Source organism: Topomyia yanbarensis, chromosome 3 (genome assembly GCF_030247195.1).
Source record: "Topomyia yanbarensis strain Yona2022 chromosome 3, ASM3024719v1, whole genome shotgun sequence".
NCBI classification, from domain to species: Eukaryota; Metazoa; Arthropoda; class Insecta; order Diptera; family Culicidae; genus Topomyia; species Topomyia yanbarensis.
The window spans coordinates 417,334,900-417,348,836 of NC_080672.1; the positions used below are offsets into that span (position 1 = coordinate 417,334,900).

General features: G+C 45.6%; 1 protein-coding gene across 2 annotated transcripts in view; it reads right to left on the reverse strand.

Moving 5' to 3' along the window:
* Positions 1-2,784: 2,784 nt before the first annotated feature.
* LOC131691785 (protein piccolo) overlaps positions 2,785-13,937 on the reverse strand; it is a 267,985-nt gene continuing 256,832 nt past the window's right edge. For both annotated transcript variants that reach the window (XM_058978418.1, XM_058978419.1), the window contains 2 exons: positions 4,958-5,574; positions 2,785-4,889 (listed from right to left, as the gene is read on the reverse strand). In XM_058978418.1, the coding sequence (XP_058834401.1) occupies positions 4,668-4,889; positions 4,958-5,574 (839 nt within the window). In that variant the 3' untranslated portion in view covers positions 2,785-4,667. The remainder of the gene's footprint in view (positions 4,890-4,957; positions 5,575-13,937) is intronic.

Here is a 13,937-nt window from a genome sequence, read left to right on the forward strand (position 1 = left end):
CAATTCTTAAGCGTTTCGGTATGGAAACCTGCAAACCGGCATCAACGCCCATGGCCACCACCTTGCTGTTGCAGAAGAAGGCATCAGAGGAGAAGAACCTAGAGATACCCTATCGCGAGTTGATAGGTTGCCTTACATATCTTATGGTAACAACACGCCCTGATATAAACGCTGCTGTATCATATTTCAGCCAATTTCAATGTAATCCTACCCAGGAACACTGGTCCTACGCCAAGAAAATACTACGTTTCTTGAGGGGAACTACGCAACATGGTTTGGTATACAGAAGAGATGAATAAGCAAAGCAAATAATTGGTTTTGCCGACGCAAACTGGGCAACCGACCCCAGTGATCGCCACTCTGTCTGCGGGTATATATTTCAGATATATGGTGCAACAACTTCTTGGAGTGCTCGCTAGCACAGTACAATTGCCCTGTCTTCTACTGAATCGGAATGCAGCGCTTTGGCTGACTGCATTTGTGAATCGCTGTGGATCTCGAAGTTATTCAAAAAGTTGAACGTACTACACACGGATAGCATCATTATATTCGAGGACATCCAATCTGCTATCGCGATAGCTGAGTCAGAGGCGCTTGCTAAGAAGCTGAAACACACAGACATCAAGTTGCAATTCATCAAAGAATGTGTCATGAGTCGGAAGGTCAAAATAGAGTATTTGCCAAGCAGCGAGCAACCGGCAGACATGTTCTGTTGCTTTTCAAAGCGCTCCAGTTAATCACGTAGTGCACGCTTTTCCCACTCCAGCAATTTCCTCACGCACCCATTACAGCTCCAATCTCTGTCTTGGATACTGTCCTCCACGTAAACGCACTCATAGTGAAACCACACGTCACACTGAACCATCCTACTAGTATCGAGCCTTTGACACGTACCACATTCGGCACCCTCATCACCTGGAGAATCTGGGACTGTTTGCTCGCTGCCGCTTGACAAATGTTTGCTTTACCTTATTATGAACCCGGTTACCTGCAATGCTTCAATAGCACGAACTAGCTGTAATAATCTCTAGCCTTTAATTTACTCAGCCGTACTATTAATTATAAGACCTCAACACCGTTCTTTTAGCTGATAATTCACTCCGTATTACTATACATAAGCAACCGTCAAACAAACCAAAAACCGTGCTTCTAGCTAGTAGAGTTTTAATTTAATTTCGCTGTAATAACTATCAAACCACTGCTTTCAATCTTAAAATCTTTCTTCTACGTCAACCTATCTTTCTTCTTCGATGCTATCCTTTTCGTTTGTTTACCACTGACTTGTCAGTTACCCACTTTCCCGCTTGCACCTGCGGCGGCTGATCTCGTTGACCGTAAATTGATAACGCAGGCGCGTTCTCATGTTGCGTAACAGGCGCGATACGAAGATCTAGTGTGCAAAGAAATCATCACAAGAACCCACAAGCACCTTGGCTACGCGGATGGCATCGCCATGATTGGAGTCGATCCCAGATGCGTTTGTGTATTTTAAAAGAGATGCCGCGAGAAGCAGACAGACTATAAACTATGACAAGACAAGGAACGGCGTTGATTCCGAGATGGGTTGTACAATGTACATGTAGTGTGAATGTCGGAAGAGAGACCTGAGTCACTTAGTGACTAGAAGAAAATTTCCTTCTAGTCGCTAGCTGACGTGACTATGAGAATAGGGCCCCAGTTGAAGTTATACTCGGCAGTGCGGTCGTGCTAGGGAACTAGAGAATCGTGGCCCAAGATCGAGTAACTCGAGGAAATTTAAAATACGTTCGATCGTGATTCAAAGAACTCGGATTGTTCTGCAACGATGATGCTGATGATGTCGTCTCTTTTCGGGTAGTTTAACGCCACAAAATTGTCGTTATTAAGCGAAATGCTGTTTCTGTCTATTCCGATGCAATTGACGTTAATAATACGTAGACTTTGTTTTTTCACTTTTTGGGACGAAAAATGATAAAAAAAATAATGAAATGGAATTATTATCGTCACATCTTACATTCGATTACCTTGACCCCTGTACTTTTGCTGGGTTAACTGTCAAAGAAGCTAACCCATGTGGCTAAAACTATTGTCAAGTAAGATCCATAGTATCAAGGGTGTTTTTGCATTATCGCAGAAAATTAATTAAAAATCGTTCTGAAGTTTTAAGAGTTGGGATTATCTATTAAATACATTTAGAAAGAATGGCTCTATCGATGTAAGTAATAGATGAACGGCCCTATTCTGCGCGGCGTGTGACGTGAGACGACTAATCTCACCTCACTCTACGTGACTTTTCTCACCTAATTCTGAAGAGTCACTTCGGGTGACGTGAGACGCCCATTTAACCGCAATGGGGAATCTCACCTCACCCGAGTCGACTCTCAGAATCGGGCGAGAAAAGTCACGTAAAGTGAGGTGAGATCAGTCGTCTCACGTCACACGCCGCGCTGAAAAGGGCCGCGAATTTCTCCTACTTGTTTCTTAGAAGTTGTAAATTTATTCAATAAATTCTTCCGGCCCTATTCAGCGCGGCGTGTGACGTGAGACGACTGATCTCACCTCACTTTACGTGACTTTTCTCGCCCGATTCTGAGAGTCGACTCGGGTGAGGTGAGATTCCCCATTGCGGTTAAATGGGCGTCTCACGTCACCCGAAGTGACTCTTCAGAATTAGGTGAGAAAAGTCACGTAGAGTGAGGTGAGATTAGTCATCTCACGTCACACGCCGCGCAGAATAGGGCCGTCGGTTCATGAACGCTTATTTAACGGAAACGGGATTTCGGAACAAGATCAAATGTCACCAGCTGTAATCAATTTCAGTTTTATTCTATTTTCATGATAATATACTATTTTCTTACGTTTTGTCTCTGTCTCATAGGCGTAATAATATAATAAGTTGTATATTCTGCGAAAATCACATTTCTTTGCTTTCTATTTTACATAGAATCTTCACCGCTACAGCCAGTTGCAGCCATAAACGGTTTTGTGTTCGCTCTATCGACATATTTTCCGTTCACTTTGTTTCTTCTTCTTCTTCTTTTAAACCACTATAGTCGAAAACTAAATAATTCAGTATTTTGTTTACCATCGCAATAAACTTACCCGCTAGAAATAAACAATGATTTTAAGCCGATTGCACGCGGGTGTCCATCCATCTGTCACTAACGTTCTTGATCCGCCAAAGTCAACCATCACCAGTTTGTTTTTAGCTACGTTTTAATGTTTAGCGAAACCATCCGTCATCGTGTGATTTATCTTTTTTCATCTTTTTTTTTAATTTAATTCAAGTCTCGTTCAATTTGAGTAGTTAGCTAATCCTAATCGGTATAAAATCAACGTTCCCGTTACGAGGGGGCGAATCTTTTACAAGGATTCCGGACCGAAGAGTCGAGTGAATGTGGCGAACCGGAATCGAAAGACTAGCTCCCTCGCTTCGGTCAGCCGTTTTTTCATTTCAACTTAAAACTAAATTGTGAATTTTATTCTATACAGTTGCTGCACGATGCTATAAAACTGATAACAATTAGAGTTGTAGAATTATTTTAAACTTTGTTAAATGTTTTCCACCTAGTTCTGCACTTAGTGCACATATCAATGTGAGTTTGAAGATAGATACGATACGGTTCTCCTTCAGTTTTGGTTACATCTAAACAGCGGAGTAGTTTCGTTCGTTTCACGTTAAATTAGCAAAATAGTAAATTGTTAAACGAAACGGAAGCTGATTCGGTTAGTTTATTACAAAACAGTATAATCTTTTTTCGTCTATCAACATAAAATACGGTTGCTTTAGATTATAATACTACTAAAATAAGCATTAACTAAACAAGCAAATTCGAACTAAAATAAATATTCTTGCAAAACGAATCACACCTAACAGAACGGATTTAAGTTGCAACTCAACTAACACTTAAACAGTAATGGAAACTTTAACTAAAATTGTGAACTGATTATTTCGCTTGTGCTGACATTAGATCCTATGCATGCTAATTATATGTTGTTCCGATTGACATAATCGATTTTAAAAACAAAACAAAAATACCGTACATGATTTTTTTTCAGTGTGTCGAACACATTGTGTGAAATGTTTCACAGCTTGAAAAATTTCAAGCGTCGATTTCATTTCATTTTCTTTCCGTCTCATCCGACCGAAGCAGGCCGGTCGATCGCTGTGTGTACTGTTTTGATTGTGATGTGTGAGTTTTGCGAAAAATCAGTTTTCTCGTTCAAATAAAATGCCCGGCATTTGTTTTAACCATACACAAGAAGGCACGGTGTTTGAACGTGCTTGTTTCAAACATCATTATTCTATTCAGTCTGTGCTCGGTTGTTGAATCAGCAAAGTGAGAATAGAACTTAAAATGAATTTTGTGTGTTTACCACTAAAACTCATCGAAGCTACGAACAAAACTCAATCTCTGGTGGTAGCTATAATAACGCAAAAATGGTACATTTTGTGTTCCTACTCCCTCTAATAATCGTAACCTGAGCAAGTTTTGTTCCATTTCAAGCATTATCTATCGGTCAAGTCTTTCCAGTTGCTTTTGCTTAACTAACCATTATCGCCCCCTGGTTTCCCATCTACGTAAGGCATATTCTTTTGTTCGTTTGTCGTGTTCCGGCATCCGATCCTCTCGGTTCGATGGGAATATTCTCCATCGGTCGTCCCTTCATTAGTATTTGATGTCTTCCTAGATTTTGGTGACCATCGTTTGCACCTGCAGCAAATTGCGCACATTCTCGTTGTACTTGACCAGTATCACCTTGTTGGAGTTGATGTTGAGTTTTTCGCCTGCACACAGCAGCTGCAGGCAGCTGGCACGTGTCAGGAACTCTTCGATTTTGAGTTCCCGAATGATTTCCCGGCAGCCGGTGCCATTGTTGGTGTTGATGGTGGTCGCACTTGAGCAGATCTTGGGATGAAAAATAATACCAAAATGAAGGGAATTTTCATCGTGTGGAAAGGATCAACTAAACTAACCTGCTTCATTACCGCTTCCTTCGATTTAAGCTTCAGAAAGTTGCACAGATCGGTCATCAGAACCCACTTGTCCCCGCCGGATTCATCCTTGAGCAGATACAGCGGCGGCAGTGGTCGATCAGCTTCCTCGTATTCAAACATAAAATCTTCCTGGTCGTCACTTTCGTCGAATCGAGTGACACCGTTTGAGTTGGCGCAGTTCTCTGGACAGTCACGTTCAAAGGCCATCCTTTGCAATTGCCCGTTTACATAGTTTGCCGCATCCGGTGTTGTCTGAGCACTGTTCAGCTCATGAATGTCATTCAGGACCACTGCACAGTCCTGGTACTTCCGTTCGAGGATAGGTTCCGGTTCCAGTTTAACCTCAAAGTTCATGATGTTCGAGTTGGAGTCACACTTTTTCGGTGTCGCCTGCGGTACTGGAGCTGGAAGTACGGGCGGTGGCAACGGTGGTGGAGGTGGAGGAAGACAAACTGTTGGCTTGCTATCAACCACATCCGATCCAGTCGAATTGCTCAGCGTTGAACGTTCCGTTGTGGCTGAACTGTTCTGCAGGTTTTCGTCGTCCGAAAAGCCGGGAATGTCGGCGAATATGTTGCAACCACTTTCTTCCGGATCTGAAATGAGTAGATAAGTGGTTAGATTTACTCCATGAAATTGGTTTTCTATGCGATACGACAAGGTCCCCCGTTCAATCTCAATGAGAGACACTCGTCGCGGCGACTAACTCGAGCCGGATCCCAACGCAGCAAGTAACCCTCGAATGCCAAAGGGAGCGCCATTTCCAGCAACTGATCCGCTCTGGAGGAACAACTGAAGACGTAGAGCAAGAACAGCTTCTGAGGGAACAAGAAGGAGTTTAAGCGTTGGGAGCTGGCAGAGGCCAGTTTGTGAACGGAAGCTAGCGGATGATTTGACCATAAAGATGCTGCAGCAAAAAATAAGACGGGAATCGTTGGAAAACGGAACGAAATTGAGCGACAGCTAACGCAATTCAGCAGCGGAGATGGATCACTTTCGGATCCAAACGAACGGATGAAGAGTTGGCAAGCGAATCAGGATAAGGCAAGTGAAATAGAATTCTCTCCGGCCAATACCTGTGAACATTTCAACAGCAAAGGTCATTCCTTAGCCTTTTCGAAGCAAAGGTCATTCCTTAGCCTTTTTCTGTCTACGGTGCTTATTAAAGAGGTTCGGATGAGCCAGGAAGACAGAAAAACGTACAACGCGGGATGAAAATAAACACGTGTATTCAGTTTTACGTTTTACACCGATATAAAAAAACAAAAAAAAAACACTGTCAGGTGACAGTTCATATCGCACAGTAGTGCAGTACAGAAAGTGGGGGCACGGAGTGCAGTGGTTGCCATCTTAACACCCCTGCTCAACCACAAGCAGTCTCCAAACCTAGGGGCAGATCACTTGTGATGCATTTTTAAAAATCAGCTAAATTAAATGCATTTCTTTCCATCAACATTTAAATTCGTAATGCATTTTGCGTTGCGTGTAAGACGTCAAAACCCTACAAAAAATCAGCCCTACATTCAACAAAACGTCGAACAAAATGAATCAGCGTAGGACGTTTGTTAAACAAAATTTTCTGCAAGGGAGTGCAAAGTTGATGCAAAAATGGAAATTAAATGCATTTTTTCTAGTTTGATGCAAATTTGTTATACATTTCTAGAGTGATCTGCCCCTAGCTCCAAACCCAGTTTAAACCGCAGTTGCTTGAACACTCCAGCCGCTAGACCTTTGGTCATAATGTCAGCTTGCTGTTCTGATGACTGCACGGACCTGATGTCGATAATCGCCTGCTGCACCAGATCCCGCAAGAAATGGAATTTCGTGTTCACATGCTTCAGTCTTCTGTAGTCGCGCTGTCGATGACAGCGAAACTGTTTGCTGCTTTCTTGTCAGCCATCCAACGGTACAACCAAACAGCTTAAACACGCAACCAGTGACAGATTTACGGTCCAACACATCATTCGCCCAATCCGCATCTGTATAGATTTCAAGGATTGGCGAATCTTCCTCGGCTTTATATATCAATCCTAGATCCAGCGTTCCTTTTACATATCTAAGCATCCGTTTTAAATAAACCCAATGTTGATCGTTTGGACATGCCTGGAAGTAGATTTAATAGTTAGACAACCGCCTAATTCGCGATAGGGCTTCGTTGTCCTCTTCTGCTCGTCCCCCGTTTCAAGCCTCAACCGGGATTCTATCGGCTTCGAGACAGGTTTACACTCTGCCATACCGAAACGCTTCAGCAGTCCGTCAAAATAGTTTCGCTGACTCATCCTCATAACGCCTGCTTTCGTGTCTCGTTCAATTCGCATTCCAAGAAATTGCTTGACCTCACCATCGTCGGTCATTTCGAATTCCTCAGCCAGTTTCTGCTTCACAATCTGCAACATCTTCAATGACGAAGCAGCCAACAGAACGTCGTCGACGTAGCGTTCTAGGATGATCAGCTCTCTACCAACATCGCGTGTGTACAGACACTGATCACTTTCGCCACGAACAAATCCTAACTTTTCGACAAATCCGTGGAACTTCTCATTCCAAGCGCGCGACGCTTGCTTTAACCCGTAAATTGAACGATTCAGTCTGCAAACCATACCTTGCCCCTGTTGAAAACCATCTGGCTGAGTCATGTAGATCAGCTCCTTCAGATCGCCGTTCAAAAACACAGTCTTCACGTCCATTTGGTGAACATGCATCCGCTCTCGGTTAGCCAACGCCAACACTGCCCGCAGTGTGTCCAGCTTCGCCACCGAAGAATACGTCTCATTATAATCAAAACCATGTTTTTGAGAAAAATCTCTCGAAACCAGCCTTGCCTTATACTTATTCGCGTTCCCCGCTTCATCACGCTTCACCTTGAAAACCCATTTACAGGTGACAGCCGTGCGTCCTGGTGGCAGCTTCACCAATGTCCAGGTGTTGTTACGTTCAAGAGACTGTAGTTCTTCATCAATCGCTGACTTCCATTTTGGCCAGTCATCGCGCTGTTTTAAAGCAGCTATGGAACTAAGGATATCTTCGATGTAGTCCACAGCACTAAGAGCAAAACTCGCATATTCCATATCAAAATCTTGGTGCCGTGCAGGGGCAGACCTATCTCGCTGTGGCCTACCGCTAGTAGCATCACCTTGAGATTCACCCGGTGCAGGTTCATCGTTCTCATCGAAGCTGTCGAACTCATTATTTGATTCCTCTTCCGCTACATCACTAACATCGACCTCCGACTTCTCTTCGTCAGCGATTATTTCCACGTAGTGCTTAGAACCGGCCTCGGAATTTTCCGAAGTCGACACTTTCGTTTCGATGAAGTCAACATCACGAGCAGCAACAATCTTTTTCTTCACATGATCCCAAACGCGATACCCGTTGTGACAATATCCGATAAAAATGCCCTTCCGAACCACCGGGTGCGGTGCGAATCTTGTAGATTTTCCTCGTTGCTCACACCAACGAAACAAATATTTTTGACCTCGCCACCATCCGCAACATTTGCCTTCAAACTATGTTGTCCCTTACCTCCGAACTGCTTCTTTTTCTTCTCCGGACAGTCCGTCAACTTATGACCTTCTTTCTTGCAACCAAAACATTTAAATTTCTTTTTCGTTTTCGAACCAGAAAATGCTACATAATTACTCGTTCCGGATGACAACTCGATACCTTTCCTTTTCGTCTCCTCATCCAAGAGTCTACATTTAATGAATTCGATGGATAAGTTTTCCTCTGGCATGGTTTCCAGCGCAGTGACAACACCTTCGTACGATGATCCAAGGGTCAATAGGAGATGACACACTAAATCCAGATCGTGTAGCACAGCACCAGTCGCTCGATATAACCGGACCAGTTTGTCAAACTGCAAGAAATGTTGCTGCAAAGTCCCATTTTCCAAACGCAATGAAAACATTTGTCTTTTTAGGTGCATCCTGCTCGCAATACTGTGACGCTCAAAGACACGGTGTAAAGTGTCCCAGATCTCCTTGGGGCTGTTTTTATCCTGTATGTACTCGAGCTGCGAGTCGTGGATACGCGATACCAAGAGAGATTTACACTTTCTGTCCTTTTTTACACGCTTCTCCAAAGCCTTCGCTTTCCGGTCTTTTTTCCGCCGCACTGTCACCCGCTTTCTCCTGAAGCTCCTCATTATCCGCAACATCAATCCGCACACACTCTCCGAGCTCGTGTTCCTCGAAAAGTATCAGCATGCGGAACTTCCATGCTGAGAAATTAGAGCCATCGAAAAGTGGCAACAACACGCGATCCGACCGGTCTTCCTGCATTTTTAAACGCACTCCCGATCACTACTTCCATAAACCGTAACTGGGCCCATAACCTAAAGAGGTTCGGATGAGCCAGGAAGACAGAAAAACTTACAACGCGGGTTGAAAATAAACACGTGTATTTAGTTTTACGTTTTACACCGATATAAAAAAAAACAACTGTCAGGCGACAGTTCACATCGCGCAGTAGCGCAGTACCCGCAGTACAGAAAGTGGGAGCTCAGAGTGCAGTGGTTGCCATCTTAACACATATACCATCACCGTTGGTCTCATCATTACCGATACCAGATCCCCAACCGAAACCTGTTCTAAAGTCACTCCTCGTTCAGACATCCACCTCAGACAACTACTTGAATGTTCGAATCCAACCAGATAGCCTACTTTCAGCCTCCTCACAGTGCGAAAAGGTCAGAGCGTTGCCACCACCTCAACTCCCCCCACACACTTTTTTCGCCCTTCTTCGCCTCGGAACTACACCAATGTATTACTTCTTGGGGAGCTCGTAGTAATTTCGTCGCACCTTTTCTGCTCTATTTCGGAGCCTCACTTGGTCCATGAAATGGCTCTACCTTTCAGCTTTGATTTAACTCTCGAAGCCTTTTCTTGCTTCTTGTCTTCATCTATTACGTCGCCATTTAGCTCTCGTCCCAGTGAGCCGTTTAGATGCTGATTCCATGAGCCATTTAGCTCCTGCTTTCATGTGTCATTCTGCTCGCATCCTTATCACGATCTACTCGAATAGTCCCCGACGATGAACTCACCCTACTCCGACGGAGAGTTCCCCAACGGAGGAATTTCTCCCGACACCGGTTCCGGCTTGCTTGGGCCTTCCAGCTATATCGAGATCTACTCGGATATCCGGTGGTGAAGTACCCTACTTTGACTAAGAGTTTCCTGCGAAAGGAAAAGCTCTCGGTAGCGATGTCTGTTTCGTGAGCTATTTTAGCTCCCTTCTTCGTCCCGATCTAGCTCCTGACGGTGGACCTAGCCTATTTAACGGACCAACCAGTAGGTGCTGAGGTCTGTCCAGTGATTCCGGGTGGAGCGTAGCTTCCGATTCACCGGCCCTCCAACGACCCGCTGCTAGTTAGCCGACGCGATCTACTCGCTCTAATCCCCGGCGGTGGATCTAGAATACTCACGAACTACTCGATAGGCTGTCGAGGTCGGTCCTTCGATTTCGATGAAGCCTGACATTCGGTTCACTGGTGCCCCGACGACCCGGATCCGGCGCTACGTTGCGTACTAAACTAATACCCGGCGGTGGATGTAGTCTACACCGACGAAGAGTTCCCCGGCGGCGGAATTTTCCTCGAAACCTGATTTATGGTTTTATGCGACAAATGGGAGTTCATCTCGCCATGCTTCAGTGGGTCCACCTTCGCATCTCCGCGTTATCCCACACTTGCAGACACTTAGCCAACGAGTCTAGAATTCGACGCCGGTGACTGCGAAGGACAGTGACGGAACAAATCTTGCGGACGGCAGGTTGTCCATCAATTGAGTCGTGTTGGTTGGATTGCATACCCGCTTCCTTAAGCCTTCCAGCTTTATCGAGATCTACTCGGATATCCGGCGAGGAAGTACCGTACTCTGAGTAAGAGTTTCTTGGGAGCGGAATTGCTCCCGGTAGCGATGTTTGTTTCGTGAGCCAATTAGCTCCAATTTTTGCCACGATATAGTCCGATAGTCCACAACAGTGAAGTGAATTCTCTGGCGGTAGATTTCTCTCGATACCGATGTTCGTTTCCGTGAGCCATTTAGCTCCCCTCTTCGTCTTGATCTAGTTCCTGGCGGTGGGCCTAGCCTATTTAACGGACCAACCAGTAGGTGCTGAGGTATGTTCAGCGATGCCAGGTGGATCGTAGCTTCCGAATATCTAGAATACTCACGAACTACCCGATAGGCTGTCGAGGTCGGTCCGTCGATTTCGGTGAAGCCTGATATTTGGTTCACTGGTGCCCCGACGACCTGGATCCGGCGCTACCTCGCGCACTAAACTGGTGCAGGGCGCTGAATCTAGTCTACACCGATAAGAGTTCCCCGGCGGCGGAATTTCCCTCGAAACCTGATTTATGGTTTTACGGCGACTTCCTAGCCGACGGCGCTACTTTGTTGGTCCCTTCTCCGCCTTCTCTGCAGCTCGGAGAGTATACTCGTAACCACGATATTGACAGCATCCCAGATGTGCTCATTGATATTGTCAACTGTCACACCAGGCATACAACCCCTTCGAACTTCTTCGAACCTGGGGCATTCGAAGACCAGATGTTCCGATTGCACATTCACGCACTCTGGCTGGGCAAAGGGGTGACGAAGCATGTCCAAACCGATGCAGTTACTCCCGGAAGCATCCGTGCCCGGACAAAAACTGCGACAAATGGAAGTTCTTCTCGCCATGCTTCGGTGGATCCACCTTCGCATCTCCGCGTTATACCACTCTTGCAGACACTTCACCAACGAGTCTAGAAGTCGACGCCGGTGACTGCGAAGGACAGTGACGGAACAAATCTCGCGGACGGCAGATTGTCCGTCAATTTAGGTCGTGTTGGTTAGATTGCATCGGAAGCATCTCACACAACGCCGCGTGATTTGTCTTAAGCAGCCAGTATCGTTGCCGCATGGCGTTCATCAGCCCACTTTGACCGATGTGAAGTAGCTCGACGTGCATTTCACAGATCATCATACGCACCAGAGGGTTCTTGTCCGGCAGTATGATAGGATGTCGGCTGTTGAAAGAGTTGTGAGCGGTCTAAGCGACCACCTACTCGAAGCAGTCCATCTTGAGAGATAGTTCGGAGGTGCCCAATCTGGACAATCTGGATCACTTTGGTTATGATTTGCGTAGCTCACGGACGGTCAAGTTTCCACAAGCGTTCACGTTCGATAGATTTCTTACGGCAGTTGTCGACAAACCGCAGGGTGTATCCGATGACTCATTGCAGTTTGCGAAAGCTACTGTATCAAGCAAATAAGTGGTTCGATTTTCACGGTTTGTGCGGCTAGGACTTCCCTCTATTTCTGGCAAATCTGCATCTGGAACGGCTGCCGGCAGTTCAGTCGGATAGACTGCGAATTCAGGACCGTGCCACCAGAGGTTGTTTCTGCTCAGGATCTCGGATAACTGGCTACGCGAAACGATATCGGCGGGACTGTTTACGGTGTTGATGTACTGCCATTTGAAGCCATTGGTTTCTTCTTGGATTTCGGACGAACAACTCAAGTTCATTTAGCGGTTTTTGGATCTAGGCTAGAACAATTGTACTGTCGCACCACAGGATGACTTTTCGTAACTTCATTCTCAGCTTGACGGTTACTTTCTTTACTAAATGGGACAGCAGGAGGAGATTAGAGAACTCTTTCCGTGGGATTGACAATCGTGCAGAAGGGGCCAACTTGGACTTACTGTTCAGAAGAGCCATCTTTGCTGTTCCGTCAGTAACTATACTCCGCACATACACAGTACGCCACGACCGAGATATCAGAGAACCCATGCAACTCAGGCCATCAAATTGTTTCTCACACATCTTGAGACTAGAATTTGGTTGAGGTATGCCAATGAGCTATGGAGTTCTTGCCGCTGTTGCCTTGATGCTCCACAGACGTTACGCTTGTAATTTAAAGAGTACGATGGTAAGTACAGAACTTGGCGACTTCAGCGTAGATCAACCGCTTGGTCCCAACGTCTCTTGTCGCTGGCTTGATCTGATTTGCGAAGAGTAGTACATCTGCCTCTGGATCCCAGAGTAGACCCAGGACCTTGAAGACCTTATTCGCTTTGCATTCTTCCAACGGGACTTGAGGCTCATGTTCTTCGGGTGGTACGTGTTGGAGGAACTCTACCGAATTGGAACATCATTTGTGGAAGGGAAATCCACCATGTGCCAGCAGCTAGTTCAGTTGTCGCTGAGCTTCGATAGCTTCCGACACCGAATCGGAATCGGGTAATTGTCCTTCTTTTCCGCAGCCAATTGTACCAGGCACCTTGCTGCTTGGTATGGAACCGATGCTTCACCATAAGTAATGGTGTCCAGCTCCAGTACACGCAGCAGTTGCGAAGATCGTTCACGCCAGAAGATTCGCTGCCATCAGTATCTGACGATACATTTTGGAGATGACTGCTGTGAAAGCAACGTTGTGGGTGCGAAATCGAAGCATGATGGAGTAGAGTTCGCTTTGCTCTACCGGACCGACGAGGAGTACGTCGTTTAACGCGAGATTGGATGGGAACGACTTCGCGCTGGCAGCGGATATCACTCGATATTTTGTGGTTGAACTGGAGGAGTGCAAAACGGCGTGATGTGGCGGATAAAAATTCAATTCTGATTCGATCACTTCGTGGCAATGACTCATTTTCTCTGATGAACTCGATGTATTGCATTTGGAGCTCGGGGTTACGTAACAATCTCTAGCATCAGAAATCGCATCAGTGCTAAATCTTGGCAATCGTTCAGCTTGGCAATGGTTTTTTTGGATGGTTGATGTACCACAAACCTCCCTGTCGGATCTCGTTTGTATGTGGACAGGAAGTGGGATTCGCTGGCTACTTCTCTGCCGAGGTTGGGGATGTCCTTCAATTGCTCGACTTGCCAGAACCTCTTTAATGGATACCAGATTAGAGTGCTGCACTGGAGCATCGACGGTGTACGACTCCTTATGGACGCCATCCTATGTGAGTT